This window comes from Musca vetustissima, unplaced genomic scaffold (assembly GCF_032173495.1).
Source record: "Musca vetustissima isolate MV318-11 ecotype Yass unplaced genomic scaffold, APGP_CSIRO_Mvet_v1 utg28967, whole genome shotgun sequence".
Lineage (NCBI taxonomy): Eukaryota > Metazoa > Arthropoda > Insecta > Diptera > Muscidae > Musca > Musca vetustissima.
The window spans coordinates 97664-123914 of record NW_026881305.1 but is presented as its reverse complement, the minus strand read 5'-3'; the positions used below and the strand labels follow the sequence as shown (position 1 = coordinate 123914).

General features: G+C 34.9%; 2 protein-coding genes across 2 annotated transcripts; both read right to left on the bottom strand.

Moving 5' to 3' along the window:
* Nucleotides 1-399: 399 nt before the first annotated feature.
* LOC133327272 (uncharacterized) lies at nt 400-8804 on the bottom strand. Its single transcript, XM_061535828.1, has 4 exons — nt 8753-8804; nt 3925-4118; nt 2597-2871; nt 400-676 (listed from the first exon to the last, which is right to left on the bottom strand). Exons 1-4 carry the CDS (start codon nt 8802-8804, stop codon nt 400-402), a joined length of 798 nt encoding a protein of 265 aa, XP_061391812.1.
* Nucleotides 8805-18255: 9451 nt separating this feature from the next.
* On the bottom strand, nt 18256-26034 carry LOC133327271 (helicase ARIP4). The gene is made up of 8 exons (XM_061535827.1): nt 25733-26034; nt 23516-25645; nt 22728-23452; nt 22469-22667; nt 21765-22236; nt 21591-21705; nt 21191-21454; nt 18256-19391 (listed from the first exon to the last, which is right to left on the bottom strand). Exons 1-8 carry the CDS (start codon nt 26032-26034, stop codon nt 18256-18258), a joined length of 5343 nt encoding a protein of 1780 aa, XP_061391811.1.
* Between the last annotated feature and the right edge of the window lie 217 nt (nt 26035-26251).

Here is a 26251-nt window from a genome sequence, read left to right as displayed (position 1 = left end):
ATTCGAAATTCGGCGATTTAAATGACTGTCAGCTGATAATTGTTGACATGTTTACATCGAAAGTTTTTTACGAAAATCTGTAAGTTTTTGAAATAAGAATTTAAGGGTAATTACAAACAATCTTTACTTCTTTTTTAGCTCAATTTTAGCTCAAAAAAAAAAGAAAACCCTCTTCTTCGTTTTATTAGTAGTTGACCAGATTAATTTTTATTAATTTTCGTTTTTGGTTATTTTGTTTTTTTTTTTATTAAATATATATAAAATTCATATTAGTTTATGTACTCGGTACTAAGTTATTAATAATATACAAACAAATAAATAAATACATACATCGATTCATATATAAATAAATAATAAATATTAAATGTTTTCATTCGTTTTTTTTCAATTCATATTTGACTAAAACATCAACAATGTTGATATAACAACAAAAATATATACAACAACATGGGGATTAACAATAAGTGTAGCCGAATCGGTGCCAGCCTCCAATTGAGCGGCTACTTCACGTGCCGAAATATTAAAGGGTAAACTTTCAAAGGAGACAAAACAATCAAAGGATTCTTCACTTTCAGCATTGGAAGCTACCGCCGTCTGGGTGACATTGAAATAGGAATTATCACGCAAAATGGTGGAGGGATTATCTTTTAGAATGATGGCATCGGGATCGTTGGAACTGTAAAGAGAAAGATTGGCATTAAAATATTGGCATTAATTATAATTATAATGAAAGAATAAAACATTTTGACATTGGTAATTGTGAATTGTTATTAATTTATGGTACATTTACATCAAACGTGTTTTATGATATAAAACCTACATATAGGCAATGGAATTGACAATTTAAACCCACTGGGTTAATGAAATCAAGTGTAATATAAACTTACAATTAAATTGTCATTTACTTTGCTTTAATCACGACCTATTAATAAGGTCATCCAGACCAGCTGGATATCAGCTGTTTCTCAAGTTTGCTGTCAAAATCAATTATTGTGAATTTACTTCCATTATGAAATCGTAAATAACATTCAAATTTTTGACATAAGACTTGAGAAAAAAACAGCTGACTCTCGCTTGCTGGCTGACCTTATAATAGACAATTTAAAACCACCAGGTCTTAAAAAAATCCACTACAATGTAAACTTACTATTCAATTGTCATTCAGGGAGACAATCTGCATATCAGCTGTTTCTCAAGTTTGCTGTCAAAATCCATTATTGTGAATTGACTTCCATTAGGAAAATGTAAACAAAGTCCAAATTGTTTACATTAGACTTGAGAAAAAACAGCTGACTCTCACTTCCTGGCAGACCTTATAATAGACAATTAAATTGACAATTTAAACCCACCGCGGGTTATCGAAATCAACTACAATGTAAACTTACTACTAAATTGTCATTTTATTTATTTCAACCAAAAACCTATTGATAAGGTAATCCAGGGAGACAAGCTGCATATCAGCTGTTTCTCAAGTTTGCTGTCAAAATCCATTATTGTGAATTGACTTCCATTATGAAAATGTAAACAAAGCCAAAATATTTGCCATTAGACTTTAGAAAAAAAAAAACAGCTGACTGTCACTGGCTGACCTTATAAAATGCCCTTAATATTAAAAAGACAATTTAAACCCACCGGGCGTTAACAAAATCGACTACAATATAAACTTACTATTAAATTGTCATTTCCTTTGCCTAAATCATGATGCAATAATAAGGTGATGTATACCAACAAAAACCTTCGTTTTTGTCTGACTCTGTCAAATTTTTCCTATTAAAATTTCATTATTGTGAATTGACTGCATTATGCAATTCAACGTAGAAATTACCCACTTTGCACAATTAATCAAGATATCAGGTGTCCATTTAGCACAGCTGATTGTGCCATGGATTAACTGTCAAAGTGGGTAATTTATACTTGAAATCGATGTGCAGTGTTGCCTCCATTTGAAATATTATATGTGAAAAATTTGACTTCCATTATGAAAACGTAAACAACATTCAAATTTTTGACATTAGACTTGAGAAAAACAGCTGATTCTCACTTTCTGGCTGACCTTATAATAGACAATTAAATTGACAATTTAAATCCACTAGGTGTTATTGAAATCCACTACAATCCAAACTTACTAATTGTCATTTCATTTGTCTTAAACAAGACCTATTAATGAGGTGATCCAGGGAGACCAGCTAGATGTCAGCTGCTTCTCAAGTTTGCTGTCAAAATCCATTATTGTGAATTGACTTTCACTATGAAAATGTAAACAACATTAGACTTGGGAAAAAACAGCTGACAATGATGTTTTCCATAAATCACAATCGATGTAAATATAGCATTACATAGCTAAAACAGAATATTTCTGTTTGACTTCTATTATAGTACGTTTACATTGTACCGGATTTCATTAACCCAGTGGATTTAAATTATCAATTTCATTGTATATATGTCAAATAAATCCTCATGAAGTAGGTTAACCCAAAAAAAAAAAAAATTCTAATGTAAATCCCGTTTTATACACTTCTAATAAAATGTAACTTTTTTCGTGATTTATATTGTCAAATATCAGATTTATATATATTATTTTAATTAATATACTTACACCATATTAATAATCGGCTTGGGAAATATATTATTGACAATACACTCCAAATGTGTTTCATTTTGTACTTTGCGGGCATGAAATTCAATTTCATATTGCCTCAAATCCACGATGTGCACTTCTTTTTCAACCGATTTATATTCCGATCCGGCATTTACTGAACATTTATATGTGCCATTTAATTCTATACTGATATTATTAAGAGTCAGGCTACTATATTCATGATTTGGGTCATCTGAGGTTTTTCGCAATTCAATGTAATCGCGAAGAAGTGGCTGGAAATAAAAGAAAGAATTAGAAAAGGGTTATTGTAAATTTATATAAAATGGATAATTATCGTCTGAACATAATATAAATATTAATATAATAAAGTACTGTATATCATGATGCAATAATAAGGTGATGTATCCAAAACAAAAACATATGTTTTTCTTATTCGACCAATGGTTGGCAACATTGCATGTCGAATTCAAGTAGAAACTATGTACATTGACAGTTAATTTGATAGTCAGCTGCGCGGAATGTATTTATAACATTTTGAAATCATATTTATAAATCCAGTAACGCTTAGCAATTGACAATTGGAAATTCAGTGGATTTTTTTTAAATTATTTGTAAAAATAAATGATATATTTTTCATGTGAAAACATAGGTAAAACAGTGATGTATTTTTGTCAATGTCTAGCCCAAAAATGTCTTGTGTAAATCTCAGATTAGAGATTCTCATATGACAATTAAAATGGTGTACAAAATGTCAGCATGTTTTAAATTCTCATAATCATTTGTTCATTTCAATTGTGATGTAAATGTAGCATAAGATTTGATGACCAATATTAGTGTTTTGTTTCATACAGGAAATATCGAATAAATAACTTATTTTCAAAAATACGTTCAGTGTAAATGCACCTTAAGTCTATTGAATTAAAAGCTCGTTATGTTTATTAATGTAACGCAGCTGACTCATGGAACAATGAATAGGTAGTCCATTTAGCGCAGCTGATGTCATGATGAACTGTCAAAGTGGGTAATTTCTACTTGAATTCGATGTGAAATGTTGCCAATCATTTGAAATATTATAAGAAAAAAATTGACAGTTGGTCGAGACAAAAACAAAGGTTTTTGTTTTGATACATCACCTTATTATTGCATCATGCAGCTGACTATTCAATTAACTGTCATATATCAATTAACTGCATAATTTTGTACAGTACATTATTAAAATGAATTCGATGCGCAATGTTGCCAACCATGAGAAATATTACTAGATGAAATTTGAGAGATGTTTTTGTTTTAAAAAATATAATTAATTTTTTTCCTAGGTGGCTTACCAAAACTGACGGCTGCTTTCCCCTTATCCACTGATATATCAGTTTATTATTCATAAACCATTTCACCAACAAATATGGCACACTACTGCTCAACTCATAATCACAATCCAAATCGATGGTTTTGTTGTAAGCGTTTTTATCTAACGTTACCAGTTCCGGTCCATCAAAATCGTTTATTACAAAGCCGTGAATTACTGTAAAAGAAAAGGAGAGAAAAAAAAAACAGATAATGGAAATGTTTAGTAAAACAATTTACAGATATGAAAATGTAATCGGTGCAGAGCCGATTAAATAAAAATTATGTTTTTGATGAAAGGCGCACTTTCAACAAATGTGATTGAGTGAAAAGAACAGCATTTGAGAAATCAGCTGTTAAAAAATGGGAAGGTATAAACAGGTTAAACGATGCCATGAAAATGCGCACTTTATGCAAATGTCATTATTTTGACGCATGTCAAATCTTTTGATCAAGGCCTATTAATAAGGTCATCCAGGGAGACCAGATGCTTCTAAAGTTTGTTTTCAAAATCCATTATTGTGTATTGACTTCCATTATGAAAACGTAAACAACGCCGAAATACCTGGCCTGTTAAGTTGGCTTTGTATGAAATGTCAATTTTTAAAAGGAATATCAGAGTCAAACATAATTTTGGGCGCCGTTCTCCTTTATTCTTTTACAATAAAATAAACCGATACTGAAGTCCTCTTATGTGTTTCAACCCATTGCGTTTACGAAATTCGGTACAATGTAGACGTACTATTATGCCTTTGAGATTATTTAAATAGTCTCAGTCAGCTGATGCTTGTTGACATTTACAAACACACATACAATTCTATACATTAATATTAATTTTACTATTATTTCAAGTACGCGATCGTAGCAAATTAACAGTATTCATTGTATCTTTTAGTTCGAGAAAATACCACTGTATGTTAGTGGCGTATTTCGTTTCATTATTAACCAATAATAAAGAAAACTTAGTTAAATGAAATTTCGATTGCATCCGGATTCACTGACCAGACAGACCACCCGCATATAAGCAACATATGTTGCTATATAGGGGTTTAAATATAAAAAATGAGTTCAAAGAAAATTTTTGTTGACGAAAACCGAAATCTCTGCCTAATAGGGAAAATATGAATATGTCATAGAGACATCCAGTACGTTTACATTTACCGCTTTTCGTTAACCCAGTGGGTTTAAATATTCAATTACATTATATATGTCAATAAATCCTTTAATACGTTGTATATTCTTTTCCATTTCTTCTCCGAGTGATCAAATTAATACAAAAAATTGTGTGGGAAAAATTAATAGAAAATTATTACTTTTCCATTTCATACATGCCGAATTTTTAACCCGTTGTGTAGTGATCAAATTAATACAAAAAATTCGTTAAGACAAAATTAATAGAAAATTATCAATACTAGCTGTTGGGCGCCAAATTACATACATGCCGAATTTTTAACCCGTTGTGTAGTAATAATAATAAAATAATATTTTAAACTATATAGAATATATCGACAATCTAGAAATAAGAAATAGATTTTCAATTGGAGAAATAATACTAATACGTTGTATAACTGTTGGGCGCCAAATTGTGTGGGAATAATCATTAAGTGAATATTAATAGAAAATTATCAATACTAACTGTTGGGCGCCAAATTACATAAATGGCGAATTTTTTACCTGCTGTGCAATAGTAATAAAATAACAGTTTACACTATTCAGGATATGTCTTAAATCGAGAAATTACAAATTAATTTTCGAATTGTGATACTAGTGACACTAGAGCATTGTAAAACTGTTGGGCGCCAATTTATATGGGAATAGTTTATATGTTAATACGAAATATATGGAAAGGGAAAACTAATATAAACTTATCAATACTAATTGTTGGGCGCCAAAATTTGACTGTTGTATAACTGTTGGGCGCCAAATTAAATGAGAAAATTATGAATATTCACAATACAAAAATTGCGAAAAGAGTCGCATTATTGTTCGCGTTATTGTTGTAGCAGCCATGCTGCTTTCATACAATTGACTGAGATCACGTACGTTGGTCGAGTAAGACTCGGGTCGTTTCGGATCGTAGACCCCTCTGTTGTGGAATCGGCATATATATATATATATATATATATATTCTTGATCAACGTAAAATTCTATATTTTGGGGCTTTTGATCGTATTTTTCCACCGAATTGACTGTAATTCAGTATTTTGAGTTCTTAATAGGTACCAGATCTCTACACATTTTTTCGGGTTGCCCCCAAATAAGGGCACCCCCAATTTTTGATATTTTGGGGTTCTTGAGGGCACTTTTCAACCGTATTCGCTGAAATTTGGTGTATTGTGTTTTTACTGGGTATTGAATTTCTCCACTTAAAATTATAAATAGAGGTCCATTTTTTCTGGTAGCCCCTATATAACGGTAGCTCCTAACTTTCAGTATTTTAGGGGGTTTGACCGTATTTTTCACCCGAAGTGGCTGTAATTTAGTATTTTGAGGACTTAATAGATACCAGATCTCTCCACAGAATATTATGAATATAGATCCAATTTTTTCGGGTAGCCCCCATAGAAGGGCACCCCCAATTTTCGATATTTTAGGGTTCTGGAGAGCGTTTTAAAACCGATTTCGCTGAAATTCGGTTTTTTGTAGTCGTATATGGTAACAAATCTCCCTAGCAAGAATTGTTAATATTCGCCCCCTTTTTGGGGTAGTCCCCATATAATCCCCTTTGTTATATTAAAATAGTTATCTGATTTATTGCGCGTTTTGGGTTTGGTTCTTAAACTCTGTTGTAATCATTCTACTTGCGGAGTATATCGAGATAAAAAAACCAGTTTCGATAATGAACAATATAAGCCCGAAACTTACGATTTTGAACTTATAGTACATTTACATTGTGCTGGATGTCGTTAAATCCTCATAAATGTATACATGCTCAAAGTTATACCGATATCCTTTTATAAATTTGTTTTCTTGTTATTAACATTGGGCGCCATTTTCCGAAATTAACGCTATACCTTAGAAAACTATTTTAAGTTATATGTTTCATAAAATTTATGTCTAAACATTTATTTCTATTCTGATTTTTTTTTTTTTTTTGAAGAATTCCATATTTGGAGTATGCTGCGGAACTTATCCTTGTGTGGAATATTAAACAGGATGCAATTTTATTTGAAATCTCGAACACCTGACAACTGTGTCATTTTATTTAAATATATCCTTTTTTAATAATTTTTTTTTTATTATTAGCATTGGGCGCCAATCTCTCTATGGTGAGGTGATCTCAATTTCCACATCTGAAAATAACACTATTTGCTGGAAAAAATATATCTAAACATATATTCCAATCCAGAATGTCATAAAAATTCCATATTTGGAATATGCTGCGGGACTTATCCTTGACAAACTTATCTAAACAGGATTCAATTTCAGAATATCGAAGATCTGCATCATCAATTTGTTTTAATATCCTTTTTAAAAAATCCATATTTTTATTATTAGCATTTGGACGTCGATCTCTCTATGATGATGGTGATCTCAATTTATACATCTGGAAATAACACGGTTTATTGAAAAAATTGTTTGAACCAAGAAAAATTGATATCTAAACAATTATTCCAATCCTGAATGTCATAAAAATTCCATGTTTGGAATATGCTGTGGAACTTATCCTAGACGAACAAAACTGGATTCAATTTCAGAATATTAACGGAATATCGAAGGCCTGATAACTGTGTCATTTTTATATTTTAATATCCTTTTTTTAATTCATTTGTTTTATTATTAGCATTTGGGCGCCGATCTATCTATGCTGATGGTGATCTCACTTTCCACATCTGAAAACAACACTATTTGCTGGAAAAACAGTTTAATCAAAGAAAAAATTATATCCAAGCAATTATTCCAATCCTGAAGGTCATAAAAATTCCATGTTTGGAATATGCTGTGGAACTTATCCCTGACGAACATATCCAAACAGGATTCAGTTTCAAAGTATCAACGGAATATCGAACAACTGACAACTGCGTAATTTTATTTTAATATCCTTTTTTTAAATTAATTTCTTTATTATTAGTAGTTTGGCGTCGATCTCTCTATGGTGATGGTGATCTCACTTTCTGCATCTGAAAATAACACGGTTTATTGGAAAAATCAAAGAAAAAATTATATCTAAACAATTATTCCAATCCTGAATGTGATAAAAAATTCCATATTTGGAATATGCTGCGGAACTTATCCAAGCCGGATTCAATTTCAGAATATCGAAGACCTAATAACTGAGTAATTTTATTGAAATGTCCTTTATTAAATTTCATTTGTTTTATTATTAGCATTTGGGCGCCGATCTCTCTTTGTCGAAGTTATCCGCACAGAATTCAATTTCAGAATATCAACGGAATATCGAAGGCCTGATAACTGCATCATTGTATTTTAATATCCTTTTTAAAAATTTCATTTTTAATTATTAGCATTTGGGCGCCGATCTCTCTATGGCGATGGTGATCTCACTTTCTACATCTGTATCTATATATGTAGATATGTATGCTGGTATATTTATTGTTAGATCTTTTCATTTTCGTTATATTTGTTTTATTTCAAGATGTACAAGAAAATATTCACACAAATTTTTATATATATAAAAATTATTTTTCGTTGTTTTTTTTTTGCATACGTTGTGTTTTATTTTTACACAGAAAATAGTTGTTGTTTTTTTTTGTTTTTTGGTTTTTAATGTGTGCGACAGATCAACAACACATTGAAAATTCTTCAAAATAGTTTTGATTTGAAAAAAAAACAGAAAAAATCGAAAATTACCTTGACTATATAAAACACAAAAACTTAATGTTATTAGCATAAATAACTTCATTGTAGAATTTTTTTAGTTTTCTTTTTTTTAAGATTGTTAACGGGGTTGACAATAACACGACACGAACAGGAACACGAACGGATACAGGAAACACTTAGTTTTTTTTTAATATTCGTTTAATTTTTTTGTTTGTTTTGTTGTTATTTAGGACACCGGGAAACACAAGTGAGGTTATTTTTAATCCTTGTTATTTTATTATTGTTATTATTGTTGTTGTTTTTTTCTTTTTCTATTCCTTGTCATTCAAATCAGAGCCACAACTATATTGAGCAGAGGAAAAACGAGAACACATAGCTGCAAAATTGGGCGGCTAGTTGGGTGTTGTTTTTGGGTGATGATGATGGTGATACCAACCGATTGTTTCAAAAAGTGTCCGACAACTGAGCGTATCCGTTTGTGCGATCATTTGAGCGAGCGAGCGAACGAATGAGTGCACAAACGAACGCTCACAGTGTGTGTGTGCGGCGCTGTACAAAAATAACAACATAGGTCCGTATGTCAGTCCGTCCGTCTGTCTGCCTGGCCGTTGTCGTTCCAATTGGTTGGCCCAAGCCATTTGCCCGTTATGAGTGAGTGAGCGGATAACAACAGCTACAACACCACGAACTAAATTGTTTTGGTCGAAAGGAAGAAAATATGGTTGTTGTTGTCATTGTGTGTGTTTGTTTTTTGCACTCTGCAATTAATAGTGCTGGTGCCACTGGTGGTAGGTTTTGTTTATTTTCATTTTGTTCTTTCTACGTCAAAAAGAGCGAACCGAACAAAAGATTGGTTACGCTCTAAGAAATATGTGTTTGAGTCGTAAGAATATAGGACCGACCGGTCAATATCATATGGCCAACAAAAAAATGAAGGCTACACACATGTGTGTGCTAGTTAGTGATAATCGAAAATAAGTCGAGATGAATAAAAAGAACCGGTTACGTGTATGTCCTTAAGGCAACGTTATTGCTGCTAGCAAGATCTATTAAAATGCTCACCAAGCTGGCGAGAGTCAGCTGTTTTTTTCTCAATGCTAATGTCAAAAATTTTAACTTTGTTTACTTAGCTGGCTTGTGACAGAACTTACGTTCCATAAGCCGAGCTTAAAAAAGATTTCCAGGCGCGTCAGAAAGACCATTTTCGGCGATATTGCCTTCGACTTGATCTTTCCAACGTATTCTTGGCCTTCCCCATCTGCGCGAACCATCAGCTGGTTCACTTTTATATGCCTTCTGGGGTGGGGCATCATCATCCATTCTCACAACATGACCTAGCCAACGTAGTCGCTGTTGCTTAATACGTCTAACAATGTCGATGTCCGAGAATAGCTGGTACATTTGACGCCGATACTCACCGTCGACGCAGATCGGCCCGTTGATCTTTCGGAGAATTTTTTTTTCAAACACCCCAAGAGCTGCCTCACCTGCTAGCGCAAGTATCCCTGCTTCAGATCCATATAATAGCACGGGTAGTATCAGCGTCTTGTAAATTGTGAGTTTGGTCTGGACCATAGTATCATCTGTTGACCATCACTATCCTTCTCCGAATTTCAAAACTGATGTCATTCAATTACTGCTAGTTCCACTATGGCAGACTCCTTCTCAACTCCTTCAAAGGTGGCTGTTATCGCTCACAATGTTCGACCCATTATGTCGATGTCGTCGTCGTAGGCGAGTAACATATGCTGTTTGGTGTACAGAGTCCCATTTCTTTTCACCTTTCCTCTCGTATGACCTTTTCCAGCAGGATGTTAAAAAGGAAAAAACTACCACTGCTGATCTTGTGTTAAAGTTATCCTGCATAGCTGAATTAATTTTGCAGGAATGCCAAACGCAGACATGGCTTTATACACTTCCGAACGGATAGGGCTGTCGAATGCAGCTTTATAGTCGACGAATAGGTGGAATGTGTCGATGTGTTTTTCGTGGGTTTTATTCCAGGATTTGGCGCAGAGTGAAAATCTGGTCAATGGTGGATTTGGCAGGTCTGAAGCCGCATTGGTATGGTCCAATAATGTCATTGACCATTGGCTTCAGTCGTTCACACAGCACACTGGATAGCACTTTATATGTGATGGGAAGGAGACTTATTCCTCTATAGTTGGCACATATTGTCTTGTCTCATTTTTTTGTGCACGGGACACAGGATGCTGAGGTTCCAATCATTGCGCATGCATTCCTCTAGCCAAATTGTACTAATCAGCTAGTGCATGTTCCTTACCAGCATCTGACCACCAGTCTTGAATAGTTCGCCTTGTATCTCATCGGCACCTGCTGCTTTATTATTCTTCAGCCGATTGCTATTCTGACCTCATCTTGGCTAGATGATATACAATCTATACCGTCATCTATTATTGGTTCCGGGGTATCCTCTTCACCGTTACTATTTGATATCAGAAGTTTTTTTGTCACCAGGTTTCCTTCTTCATCTCTACAGGAGGATCTGCCTGCACCAAAGCCTTCGGTTTGGTGTTTTACTCGTTGGTAAAATTTCTGGACTTCATTCTGACTCCTTTAAATCTCGATTTGATCACGCTCACGTCTTTCTTCATTTTTCTGAAAATACGTTTCTCCTCTCTCCTTTTCTCCCCATATAATTCTCCATCGCATTACGTGTTGCTACTGTCTGCAGGTTTGCCCTATACGCTGCGTTTTTCATATCAGTAGCATTACGACACTCCTGATCGTACCACGGATTTCTTGATGGTGGTCTTTGGTACCCAAAGGTTGCTTTTGCTGCAGTTTGTGGGGAGTGGGGGAATTCTCTGCCTTTGTGCTTCTATATTATTATCGGGGCAAGTAGTACTGTCGTCAAGCAGTTGGGTAAGTTGATCGGAGTAGGCTTCTGCTATCTGTTGTGTTTGCAGCTTTCGTCGTCGAGCTTACGTGATACAATAGATCGCACCTTTGCTGCTACACTACAAAAATATTTTCCCTTCCGATTTTTGCATTAAAATCTTCTAGCAGAATTTTAATGTCATGGCCAGATCATTGGTCATATGCTGTTTCTGTGCGCTCGTAAAATATGTCTTTGGTCTGCCCATCTTTGTCTTCGATCGGAGCATGAGCGCAAATAAAACCGATGTAGAAGAAATTCGCTTTTATACGATTTATAGCAATTCGGTCATTTATTGGAGTGAATCTGGAGACGAGTTATTTTATTCTCCCGTTAACCATAAATCCGTAGCCAAATTCATGGCTCGTTTTATGACAGCTATAATACAGGGCGTAATCATCTGATTTACTTACTCCCGTTCCTTTCCATCGCATTTCCTGCGGCACATATCAGCTCACTATTTGAACGGGTGATGACACCGCGAGGAGGTCAGTGTCCACAATTGAGATGAAAGAGATACCAAGATAAGCCTGGGTTTCGCCATGTTAAAGCCAATCAGAGCCGTTGCTTGGTATCTATTATACCATACCATGGTATATTCAGTAAAGTAGCCTATGCGACAACCTGATGACTCCATTAACTGTCAATGCGCATAATTTCTACCTGAATTCGATGTGCAATGTTCCCAACCTCGTGAAATATTATAAGGAACAATTTTACAGATGGTGGAGACTAAGATCTATAAATAAGGTCGTTCAAGTATCAATCGAATTCGGAAAACAGCTTGTTTTTTCTCAAGACTAATGTCAAAAATGTCGACATTTTGACAGCAAACTTGAGTGGCGCAGTTATTCAGCTGGTATCCCTGGATAAACTTATTTATAGGCCATGGTCGACACCAAAGCACAATAAATAGGTAATCCATTTCGCAATTTCTACTTGAATTCGACGTGCAATGTTGCCAACCTTGTGAAATATTATAAGGAACAATTTCACAGATGGTCAAGACCATGGTACAATAAATAGGTAGTCCATTTAGCGCAGCTGATGTCTCGATTAACCGTCAAAGTGATAATTTATACTTAAATTCGATGTGCAATGTTGTCAACCATGTAAAACATGATATGAAAAAATTTGACAGCTGGTCGAGACAAAAACAAATGTTTTTGTTTTGATACATCACCTTATTATTGCATCATGACATCCATCAAGGCCTATAGATAAGGTCATCCAAGGAGACCAGCTGGATATCAGTTGCCTCTCAATTCATTATTGTGAATTGACTTCCATTATGAAAACGTAGACAAATTCTAAATTTTTGAGAAAAAACAGCTGATTCGCTATGTGAAAACAGCTGACTCGCTGGGTGACCTTATTAATAGATCTTGACATTCATTATGCCTTCCAATTATGATGTAATAATAAGGGGATGTATCACAAAAAAAAACATTTGTTTTTGTCTTGATCTTCTGTCAAATATTTTCATATATTATTTCACACGGCTGGCAACATTAATCACCGAATTCAAGTAGAAATTACGCACTTTGACAGTTAATCGAGACAGCAGCAGAGCTAAATGGACTACCTATTTATTGTGCCATGCCTTCCATTAATAGTCTTTTGAAATAAAACCCGGTCAATCGGTTCAGTAACTTACAACACCAATTGGTATGGCATCAAACAAATTTGCTGCAATTGTCCGACAGAACATCTTCTAGTAACGATGAAGTATGAAGGTTTGATGTTAGGAATATTGCAACAAAAAGGAATATCATTTCCAAATACTATTGTTCGTGTGTTTTTTTTAATTTTCCTGACATTTGATATAATTGCCGCGCACTATATGTTTTCTATTCATACGGATCGGTGGTAAGTACATATCTGTTGTTTTATGTTTCTGCAATTATTGTAGTTTTTATTTCTTCTTCTACTACTTTAGTGTTATGAATTACTTTACATTTGAGTGAAAATTGGAACAACAACAAAAAACGCATTTGGTCATGGTTTGTTTACATTTAACTTGTTCCCCCTTCCTTCCTGCCAAAGCGGTACTACACATGTGTGCTTTCCTGCCAGGCTAGCTGGCTGGCCTGTCTGCCTGCCGGTTTGGTTTTTGGCTTAATCACCCACAATAAAAGGTCGTTGTCGTATAAGGCCCCCACAACAAACACACACAGACACACATATAGTCACATGCTTAGAAAGGCATAAAGCGTAAAGAGTCTTAAACTCTGTTTTAAAACTACTTCCACCCCTTTATGACAGACGGACGGACAGGCAGATAGATAACCGGCAGAGGTAGTACTGGCAAAGAGTAACATTATATCTTGATGTGGAAATGTTTCAAAAACTAACTGGCGGCCAAAAGAATGAACGTACCAAACGAACCTACCGAACACATAACAATAGAGCGTGCCATCCATCCATCGCAATATATGTACACATGCCGCGCGCCACCGCACCGCACAGCTGCAAGGTGTTTTCAAGCATGTCCATATGCAGCAAGGTATAACCGTCAGTAAGTCAGTCACCACCACCGCCACCTTTTTGTGTATATTTTTTAATTTACATTTTACAATCTATTTGATTATTTTTTAGTTGTTGCTGCTTTTCAACTTCTCGACAGATATTACAAAAGTTATGTTAATTTGTAATGCCCGATCCACAGCAGTTTTGGGGTGGATGGTTGTTTGCTTGCTTGGCTTAATAATAACATCAGTATGTAAGTATGTTGACATATGGGCATGAGTATACCCACTCCATATATATTCCTTATTATATAATTAAAAACATATTTTTTGAAAAACGATCGTTATTAGTATGTGTGTATGTATGCATATGCATTTGTCACCCCCTATAAAATGACCTGAGGCCAAGTGGCACAAACCATTAATTTTTTTAATGAAACAATAGAGAACTTATATTATTTGCATTGTTTTCGTGGAAATGCATATGTATGTAGGTATGTTTGTATGTCAGCTGTTGACAAAAAATGCAGGAAAATCTATATAGGAATTTGGAAAAATCATGCCAGGTGCATTTGAATTTATTTTTATTATTAAAAATATTCCATAACAAGTGGTATTTGAAAATTTGCCTCCACCAACAAAAAAAACTTTCGTATAAGTAAATTTGAAAAGCCCAAGGCTTAGCATAAACCTATATACGATATAAAATGCAACTTATTGAAATATCGATTTTATAGGCCACATGTCTTTGGAACAACAGCCTTCCACTTACTTACTTACTTAGCTGGCTTGTGACAGAACTGTGACAGAACGTTCCATAAGCCGAGCTTATAAATGATTTCCAGGCGCGTCGGTCTTTTGCACAGTTTTTCCACTTTGAAAGACCATATTCGGCAATGTTTTCTTCCACATGGTCTTTGCATCTTATTCGTGACCTTCCCTTTCTGCGTGAACCATCAGCTGGTTCGCTTTTATATGTCTTCTGGGCTGGGGCATCTTCATCCATTTTCACAACATGACCTAGCCAACGTAGTCGCTGCAGCTCAATACGTCTAACAATGTCGATGTCTGAGAATAGCTGGTACAACTCATTCGACGGCTTTCGGAGATTTTTTTTCAAACACCCCTAAGAGCTGCCTCATCTGCATGCGCAAGTACCCATGCTTCAGATCCATATAACAGCACGGGTAGTATCAGCGTCTTGTAAAGTGTGAGTTTGGTCAGGCGGGAGGTGGCCTTGTTTCTAAACTGCTTACGTAGACCATAGTAGCATCTGTTGGCCATCACAGTCCTTCTCCGTATCTCAAAACTGATGTCATTCGTTTTATTTATGGCGGTACCAAAGTATATAAAATCTTTAACTACCTCGAAGCTGTAGTTCACAAATTCCACAGTTGGTCCGAGTCTACTGGACGTCTTGCGCGTGGATACCATCAGCTTGGTTTTCTCGCCGTTTTCTGCCAGACCCATTTTGGCTGACCCCTTCTCAATTTGTTCAATGGTGGTTTTTCATGAGTCTTTTCCAGGATTTGGCGCAGAGTGAAAATCTGGTCAATGGTGGATTTGCCAGGTTTGAAGCCGCATTGGTATTGGTCCAATTATGTCATTGACCATTGGCTTCAATCGTTCACACAGCACACTGGATAGCACTTTATATGCGATGGGAAGAAGGCTAATTCCTCTATAGTTGGCAAATATCGTCTTATCTCCTTTTTTGTGCACGGGACACCGGGATGCTAAGGTTCCAATCATTGGGCAATGCATTCCTCTAGCCAAATTATACTTATCAGCTGTTGCATGCATCCTTAGGCGTGCATATTTTAAAGGCTCATTCTAAAGCCTGGACATTTTAAACAACATTTTTATGGTTATAAGGCCTATGCTTAGGCGTGGATTTTTTAAAAATATTTTTTCAAGGTCTTTACTTAGGCCTTATCTAAGTTATTTAGATAACTTAGATAATTTATTAGGTCGATATTTCATAAAAGTCAGTTAGATAACTTAGATAAATTATTTAGGCCGTTTAGGTAACTCAGATAAGTTGTCCAGAGCATTAAGATAACTTATATAATTTTCCAACGTAATTTAGGCAATTTAGATAATTTATCTAAATCATTAATCTATCATCGATGTCAAGTCATTTAGAGAACTTAGATAATTTTTTTTAAATCATTTAGATAACTTTGACAATTTAGCATTATTTTAAAAAAAAAATTGTTAATTTATCTACGTCATATAACATGGATAACTTATCTAAACCATTTAAATATGCTATCTACATCATTTAGATAACATAGATAATTCGACAAAGTCGTTTAGATAACTTAGATAATTCGACAAAGTCATATAGATAACTTAGATAATTTATTTAGGTAGTTTTGAAAACTCAGAAAAATTATCTAGGACTGTTAGATAACATAGCTAATTTCTCTATGTAATTTAGTTAATTTAGATAATTTATCTAAGTCATTTACCTAAAATAGATGGTGTATCTAAGTAATTTGGAGGGCTTAGGTATTTGTTTACAGTTTAGATAATTTATCTACGTCATATAACATAGATAATTGATCTAAATCGTATGTATTTATGCCATTTAGATAACATAGATAATTTGTCAAAGTCATATGGATAACTTAGATAATTTATTTAGGTCGTATAGATAACTCAGAAATTATATCTAGGACATTTAGATGCGATAAACGTGATTTACGCAATTTAGATAATTTTTCTACGTAATTTAGATAATTTATCTAAGTCATTTTCCTAACACAGATGGTGTATCTAAGTCATTTAGAGTACTTAGATGGTGTGTCTAAGTCATTTAGAGAACATAGATATTTGTTTACAGCTTAGATAATTTATCTATGTCATATAACATAGATAATTGATCTAAATCGTATGTATTTATGCCATTTAGATAACATAGATAATTTGTCAAAGTCATATAGATAACTTTGATAATTTATTTAGGTAGTTTAGATAACTCAGAAAAGTTATGTAGGACATTTAAATACGATTTACGTGATTTATGCAATTTAGAAAATTTTTCTACGTAATTTAGATAATTTATCTAAGTCATTTTCCTAACACAGATGGTGTATCTAAGTCATTTAGAGTACTTACAAATTTTTCTACATCTTTTAGATAACTTTAAGAATTTATTAACATCATTTAGATAACTTATCTACCTCATAGCCATTTATCTACCGAAGCCATTTTGATATGTTATCTGGCTAGAAAGCATACATAATGTATTTTTTATGTCATTTAGATTACATAGATAATTCATTAAAGTCATTTAGATAACTTAGATAATTTATTTGGGTCATTGAGATAATGTCATCTTTAATACATATACATCTTCGATGTAAAATAGTTATCTATTTTATCTCGTTTGGAAATCAATAATCAAATATGTATTTTTCAGATAACATAGATAAAGATTTGCGTTTTATTTTAATTACTTACGTAAATTAGATAATATCTTTTTATTCCAATTGTATGGTATTTTTCACACTTCCCATCCGATTGCTTACAAAGTTCCAATAAGATTAGGCGTTACTACACTATTTCCCACAAACCAATGAGATATACTAACAAAAACTGTTGCATACTTTGGGGATGAAAACGGTTAGTCAAGAAATAAGGTAATTTCTTAATACTTTTTTTATACAATTGAAAATCTTTTTTGAAATAAAACACGCACGATTATGATATCTTCTAAAATTATAATTTCCTTTTTTATTATTTAATTCATTTTAATTATTGCTAAACTATTTGATTTTTTTGTTTTGTTTTATTTTCTCTTTTTTCATATAGTTTTAATAATAGTTTAAATTTTCCTTTTCTTCTTTTTGTTGTTTTTTTATTTTTTGCTTAATATTATTAAATAATCAAATATTTATTTAAAAAGTAAAACACTTACGTACACTAAGAATGCTATGTACGAATGTGTGAATTTAGATTTAGTTTTTTTGCTTTTTTTTTTTGTTTTTGCAAATTAGTTTATGCTCCATGTATTTGTTGTATGTATGCATGTAAGTAGTTAGTAGTAGGTAGGTAGGATGTAAAGAGGGGCGTGTGGGTGTGTGTGTATTTGGGGTTTTAATTTAAATGTAGTGTTGTTGTAGGCCTCAAACATATAACAGCATTTTGGCAAACAATAATTATGGATGATAATGTTGGGGCCATTGTTGATGCGCGTTCGGCTGCACTTTTGCATGATGGGAATGTGTATGGGTTGGTGGCGGTGCAATGGGTGGATATGTGGAGGCAGCAGCGGCGGCGGCCGCAGCAGCTGCTGCTGCAGCCGCGGCATTATGCATTAAATGGGAGCCATCAGGATTTTGGGATGGAGAGGCCAACATAAACGACGACCATTGTGGATAGTAGGCGTTGTAAAAGTCCGACAGGGAAGCTGGTGGTTGGGGTGGAGCATGTGAATGGGGTGGTGGTGGTGCGGCAAGCGAATGTGAGTGACTGGCGGCAGACGATGATAAATCAGTGTGTGATGAATTTGATGTTGTTGTGTGATAACGTGCAACGTTCTGTTGTTGCTGCACCTGCTGTTGTTGATGAGATCCATAGGTAGGGTAATCGCTAAATTGTGGTGGCGGTGGAGGTTGTTGTGCTGCTGCCGCTGTTGTTTGGTGGAAATTAGAGCCAAGCGCCTCGGCAGCACTTCGTGAATTATAAAGCTGTGAACTGCGAGGAGTTTGTTGTTGTTGATGCTGTGAATAAATATTATAAGTTTGATGTTGACTTGGGTATGCTGATGATGTGGCTGCTGCTGAAGCGGACGATGATGATTGGGCTGTAGCTTGAGAGGAATGCATTAGTGTGGGATTATTTTGTTGTTGTTGTGCTGTTGCGTGGACATTTTGCAATTGTGTTTGCTGATGCTGTTGTTGTTCATTAAGCATATGCTGTGACAGATGAGAATTTTGGGAACGATGTTGTTGTTGTGTTATTTGTGACGATGTTTGGGTCTGTGTTAAATGCTGCCTTTGCTGGAAGTTACCAGTCATAGCCGAAGTCTCTTGATTGTCAGCATTTGTTTTGGAAATATTACGCGTTAGTTTATTTTCTAGTTCAGTTGTATTGGCCTTGTTTGTTGTTGTTGTTGCTGTAGTATTGAATAAATCTAACTGTGAAGTTGTTGTTGCTGTTGACGATGATAGGGAAGATGATGCTTCATTTGGCATTTCAATGGATTTCGTTGTTGCTCCAGCATTAGCAGCAAGTAGTGATGTAGACGATGATGAAGATGTTGGATTTGTGCCACTTTCTGTCGAATTTGAATCTGAAAAAAAAATAATTGAGGTTAGGTTATAGGGGAGCTATATCGAAAAGTAAATCTATTTTGAACATTCTTTACCACAAGATTATTTATCTAAGAACAACTCTTAGTACCAGAGATCAGCAAAGTAATTTGGAAAATAATGAAAATATTTAAAATTTTGAGGTTACGTTATGTGGAGGATATACGAAATCTTCGACCTATTTTGATAATTTTTTGTCATAAGTATATTTATTCAACGACAACCCATATCGCCGAATTCCATCAAAATCGGTCGATAATAATGAAAATATTCAAAATTTTGAGGTTAGGTTAAGAGCTATACGAAAATATGGACCTAGCTTCATGATTTTTTTCCACAAGATAATTATTGCAATGTTAAATCAAATTACCAAATCTTAATAAAATTGGTTGAGAGATAATAAAAATTTTCTAAAAATTTGAGGTTAGGCTATATGGGGGCTATATGAAAATATGGACGTAGGTTCACATTTTTTTGTCACAAGTTAATTCTTGTCATGTTAATCCAAATCTCAGAATTTCAATCAAATTGGTTGACAAGTAGTACGATTTTTGTAAAATTTTGAGGTTAGGTTATATGGGGGCTATACGAAAATATGGACGTAGGTTCACAATTTTTTGCCACCAGATAGTTTTTGCAAAGTTCAACCAAATCACCGAATCTCATTAAAATTGGTTGACAGATAATGACATTTTTGTAAAAATTTTGAGGTTATGATGTATGGAGCTATACGAAAATATGGACCTAGTTTCATGATTTTTTGCCACAAAATAATTCTTGCAAAGATTAACCAAATTACCGAATTTCATTAAAATTGGTTGACAGATAATGAAATTTTTGTAAAATTTTGAGGTTAGGTTATGTGGGGGCTATACGAAAATATCTCCGAATTTCAATAAAATTGGCTGACAGATAATGTCATTTGAGGTTAGGTTATATGGGGGCTATTTGGACCTGGCTTTATAATTTTTTGTCACAAGATAATTCATGCCTTGTTAATCCAAATCTCCGAATTTCCATAAAATTGGTTGACAGGAAATTCCATTTTTGCAAAATTTTGAGGTTAGGTCATATGAGGGCTATACGAAAATATGGACCTGGCTTTATAATTTTTTGTCACAAGACAATTTTTGGAAAGTTATTCCATATCGCCGAATCTCAATAAAATTGGTAGAAAAATAATGAATTTTTTGTAAAATTTTGAGGTTAGGTTATATAAAATCCAGCTTTACGAAAACGTGGACCAATTTGAATAATTTTCAGTCATAATATTAACCATTCAAGGGAAAACCATTTTACCAAATTTCAGCAAAATCGCTTGATAAATAAAGAAATTGTGTAAAAATTTGGGGTTAGGTTATGTGGGGTCTGTATGGAAACGTGGATCTAATCTCGATAATTACTTGTTTTATGATTACTCTTACATAGACAATTCAAAATACAGAATCTCCGTAAAATCGTTTGGAAAATATTGAAAATATTTGCAATTTTGTGGTTAGAGTATGCAAGGTCTATACGATAGATCGGAGACGTAAATCTATTTTGGTAATTTATTGTCACAAGATTTTTCATCCGATATATCGTAATAATTCACAAATTACCAAAAAAAAATAAATTACCAAATTTCAGCATAATCGTTTCAAAAATAACGAATAATTTTAATATTTTGTGTTTAGGTTATGTGGGAGCTATACCAAAACGGAAACCATTGTTCAAAATTTTGATTTTGAATGATTTTTTATGATGTAGAAATTAAAAAATAAATATTTAAATTTATTACCTTTAGTTGCATTATTTTCCGTATCGGACTTTTCAGTCTTAGTATCTTTGTTCGATGATATTGTGTCCGATTCACCAGTTATATCGATGACATCACTTTTCTCCGTTGATGGTGCGGCTGGCTTATTTAGGGTACGTATGGCAATAATTTTACCACTATCCAATTGCATGTAAATGCCTTTGGCCGATTTCAATACCATAACACGTTGGCCAGCCTTGATAATGATTTTTGATTTATTACTTGAATTTGTGGGTATAACAACATCTGGGAAATTAGAACAAAAATCAAACAAAATTAGAAATTGAATTTAAATAATAATTTCAAAACCAGAGACAGGAAATTGTTATCATAATGGAATTATTTTCCTCTGCTATGTTTCCTGGTGTTAGGGTATATTTACCTAAAGGTAATGACATTTCCTGGGCCGTCATGCCTTGTTTTTGCCAAACCTCAGCCGGTATCCATCTGGTGGAACGAAGACCACTGCTATTTTTCTGTACCGTTTGTGTGCGATTCTGCAAAGAAGAAGGTACCTAGTTTAGTTTCTTTTTTCTCCACTTAACAATTAACTTACCGTTTGATAAGGCATCCGCGTACCACCCGTTGTTGTATACATCGCCGTCTTCGATGAGGTTTTCTTTTGCATTTCATAGCTACGATGTGCCTGACGCTTTTCCGCCTGTGATAATTTATCATTTTGTCGATCAACCAATAGGCTTTCATGGAAGAATGGTTCTTTCGTTAGATGTGTTTTATATTCCGTTAATATGATTTTCATAATTGTATCCGTATAGGATTCAATTGGTTTTGGAAAATCACTATTTGTTGTGGCTGATCGATTTTCACCATCACCACCAACAACATCATCATCGTAGTCATAGCATAGATTGGTTACATCTTTAATCGATAGATGTGCATCCGGGTTACATTCGTCAACAACACGATCAGACATGCCTTGTTTTTTAATCTGACGATCATAGATTTTCTTTTCCAGACATTTGTCCATAACCAAACGATAAACGAAACAAGAACGTTTTTGTCCGTATCTAAAAAAGAAGGAAGGAAAAAATGTTTATTAAATATTAAAAAAAAATATAGAAACAATTGGAAAATATATATATATATATATATATATTTTTTTTTTAATTTTGAATTTTTTTCTCCAATTTTTAATTTAAAAAAAATAGATTTTTTTTTTAATTTTGGATTTTTTACTTTTTGGAAATAATATTTTTTTTTAATATTTATTTTAATTATTTTTTGTCGAATTGTACTTACCTATAAATTCGATAAATCGCCTGTGTATCATGACATGGATTCCAGCTTGCATCGAATATAATCACACGATTAGCTCCAACGAGATTAATACCCAAAGATCCAGCTTTAGTTGAGATAAGGAACAATTTAACATTTGTATTTGAATTAAATTCATTGACCAATTTTTCACGCTCTTGAGAGGTGGTTGAACCATCCAAGCCTATTAAGAAAAAATATTAATTTTAATATACAAAAAATTATCTCCAAAATTTTAACTTACGAAAATAATGTGTATTATATATCCAGCATTGATCCGTGTCCGGCATTCGTGTGACCTGTAGAAATTTCTCAATAACATTCAGTGTCAAAAGACTTTGACTGAAGAGTAGAACCCGATCACCAATCTTAACACTCTCATTCAGGATACAAAAGAATATTTCCATTTTGGGTGAATTCTTAATGAGACCAGGTTCGTATTTTTTCAAAAACTTTGTGGCCCAATCATAGGTGATTTTTTCGGGTCCACGTTTCTCCACAGCTGTATCATTACTTTCCGTTGTGGCAATGGAACTGCTAACATGACTACCACTTTCCGATTTTGTTTCCAAATCATTTTGTGTACTACATGATGTTTCTGTCGAACCGTCCATACCCAACGAGGATATACCCGAGGAGGTGGATGCTGCTGTTCTATCCAATGAAATATTTTTATCCATATCAATATCGGTTTCAATTGTTTTTATTTCATTTGTATCCAAATCAACAATTTCCGATGATGAATTATGGGAATCTTCGGTTATCATTGATTCATTCGGACCACCCATACCGCCGCCTCCCGATTGTTTTAACATACAACCAACATAGTTGGGCTTGAGGGGACTACCCATTGTATGCATCATGGTGGGATAGGAAAAATAATTCGTTTGTAAATCGGGATTATAGCTGCTGTTGGTATTGTTTAGATTGGGATTTTCGTATTGATTTAAATCGCTAAAAATGGAGGGGCTAGGGGATAGAGAAAAAGTGTTAATATTTTTTTTTGAATTTTAATCATTTTTAAGAACTTACCTTTGAAAATTGTTGTGTTTATCCATTGGTTTTGGTGGCTCATTTTGTCGCAGATACTGATTATTAGGTGGCATGAGATTGGAGTTTTCATTAAATTGGTTACCATTTTCCCCCAAACCGGTTGCCATTGATGATGTTGGTGTCATATCATGCTGCATTCTGTTGGGCGGTGGTGGTCCTGGTACAGGCGGTGGAAATCCATTTTTATGTACACCACTTGTTGTGCTGGCCATACTCTCAACTTCATCCACACCCTCAATGTCCATTTCCATGCCCGTTTCCGCCGCCTTCATGGCATCATATAACACATCCGGATGATTCCATATTTTACAACACACCGCAAATGCTTTCAATGGATTCGGAACATTCTTTGTCCTTACTATATCATTCATAAAGGTATCATACAATTGTTTTTGTAATTCTGACATTCGGGTGAGTATAACATATTCCTGTTTTTCGGGTAGCGATTGTTGGAGAACCCGATGGGAACGGCGTTGAACAAAACCCACCAGCAGTGAATGTAAAACATGAGCCCGATAACGCATTAACTTGATATCATCCGGGGTAGAGTCTACACAGAGGCCATTTTGTATGGGCCTCTCAAACATATTGCAGAATTCGGTGCGGGTACCCAAATAATTGGGTCGCACAAAATCCACCATACACCAATATTCGAGTAGATTATTTTGCAAGGGATAACCGGTGAGCACAATACGCCGGCGTGTACGTATCTGCTTTAAGGCTTGTGATATGCCAGCTTGAACATTTTTGATGCGATGGCCCTCATCACAGATTATTAGGTCGGGACCGGGTTTCACCAAAGCTTCATATACCTGATCCATTAGAGGGCTGCGAGATTCATTATTATCCATATTCATTTGTTGTTTCTTACTGCGCCGCTTTGTGGAGTTCAACTTCAGGGCCAATAGGCGAAACAGTTCATAGCCGATTAGGAGTACCCCTCCCCTTTCCTTCCACTGCAAGATGATACGTGAACGGGCTGTCAATGTCTTTTGCTGGTCATTAAGTACAAAAACATCAAATTCCCTTGGCCTTATGTATTCGGGATTGTCCGAATATTTCGGTATCCACATATCGAATTCGGCGTTCCAATTTTGTAGGGTATTTATGGGCATGACACAGACCACATATTTGGCCGGTGTATACCGTAAGAATATATCACAGAAACATACTACTTGCAGGGTTTTACCCAAACCCATCGAGTGTGCCAGAATACAACCAAAGCCACCGGAATCGTTGAAGCGTTTGGGCGATTCGATAATGTTGTCGAACAGGAAGCGCACCCCACCAATTTGATGGGGTTTAATCGTGCGGGCAATCTGAGGAGCTATGAAAATATCTTCCTCATCATCGGGATGGCCGACATTGATAACAACACGTCCCAAATGATCGGGAACATTGAATTCATCTTTGACATGCATGCCACTGTTGTGCGGATCATCATTATCGTCTTCTTCCTCTTCCACTTCATCGTCAGATAAAACGATGCAATCGTCATCATCGGAACTGTCATCGATGGTAACAACTTCGGCGGCTGGGGTTGAGGCCTCCTTGTCTTCAAAACACTTGGAGTCGTTGCTCTCAACCATTGAATCAGCTGGACTTTTGATTTTCAAATCATCTTCGCCCTCGCCGCCCACAATTTCAGAATCATCCTTGCTGACAATTTGTTGTTGTTGTTGCGATGATTGGGGTTTAATACTTTTCGCTTTTTCTTCTATCAAAAGATCTGAGGGATCCTTTACGCGATGTTCATTGACAAAACGATCGAAATGTGTTAATACTGCTTCACGTTGTTGATATTCCCGTAATAGCTTTTGCTGTTCAGCCATGCGTGCCAAACGCTCGGATTCTTCATGTTGGGCTTTGAGGGTATTTGTATCCAGCTGATTGGTATCCATTACCTCGCGAATATTTTTACGTAGGACAGATTTCTTTTTTTCCTCGGCCATTTGATTGAGATGTTGCTTTTTGGCCAAGAGACTGTTGTCCGTGGCCAGTGTGGTATTTCGACGCTTTTGAGCCTCAGGGGAAGAATCTGTGGTGTCCATATTTGTGGGGTTGGTTGCAGCGGAATTGTTCGGTTCATTTGGAACGCCAGTATTACCACTGGATGTGTTTGATTGTTCCGTTGGACTTGGAGGTTTGGTATCATTGCTGGTATCTTGTGGTGGTGGTGGTTGCTGATGCTGCTGCTGGTGTTGTTGTTGTGCTGTTGTTTGTTGCAGATGTTGTTGCATTTCCAAATGATGTTGTTGTTGCTGCTGAAGATGTTGTTGCTCTGCAATTAATTGCTGATGTTGCTGCTGCAAATGTTGTAGACTGTTGGTAGTATCATAATCCCCGGGTACTGATGTGGTGGGAATATCAACACCGGCTGCCAGTGGATGACCCAACATGCCATACATTCCATAATGCATTGCCGGATCCACCGCTGCTGCTACTGCCGCTGTTGCACTCATATTTTCCATATAATTTAATACTTCTGGTTTGTCCATATTTATAGCCTAGTGCTTGTTCTTCTTCTAGTTCTTTGCTCGTACGTTCGTCGCTCCTCTTAGGAATAATTATTCATGCATTTAATTGCCGTATTACATCTTTTCAGGGCAATTTGATGATTTTCTTCTAGCTGTCATCAAAATCCCCATATAGTTGTAGTATATGTATACCAAAAACAATGTATAGAAATATGTTGTCCTCCGCGAATCCATTACA

Bases quoted from the DNA above. Each gene is read 5' to 3' on its own strand.
- LOC133327271 (XM_061535827.1), bottom strand. From the start codon at position 26,034: ATGGACAAACCAGAAGTATTAAATTATATGGAAAATATGAGTGCAACA. The intron at 21,706-21,764 runs GTAAGTTAATTG...TCTTCTTTGCAG, and splicing joins CGCGGATGCCTTATCAAACG to AATCGCACACAAACGGTACA. The intron at 19,392-21,190 runs GTAATAAATTTA...TTTTTTTTTCAG, and splicing joins GGAAAATAATGCAACTAAAG to ATTCAAATTCGACAGAAAGT.
- LOC133327272 (XM_061535828.1), bottom strand. From the start codon at position 8,804: ATGAAGTTATTTATGCTAATAACATTAAGTTTTTGTGTTTTATATAGT. The intron at 4,119-8,752 runs GTAATTTTCGAT...TTTCTTTTACAG, and splicing joins TTGTGTTTTATATAGTCAAG to TAATTCACGGCTTTGTAATA. The intron at 677-2,596 runs GTAAGTATATTA...TTCTCTTTACAG, and splicing joins AAGCCGATTATTAATATGGT to TTCCAACGATCCCGATGCCA.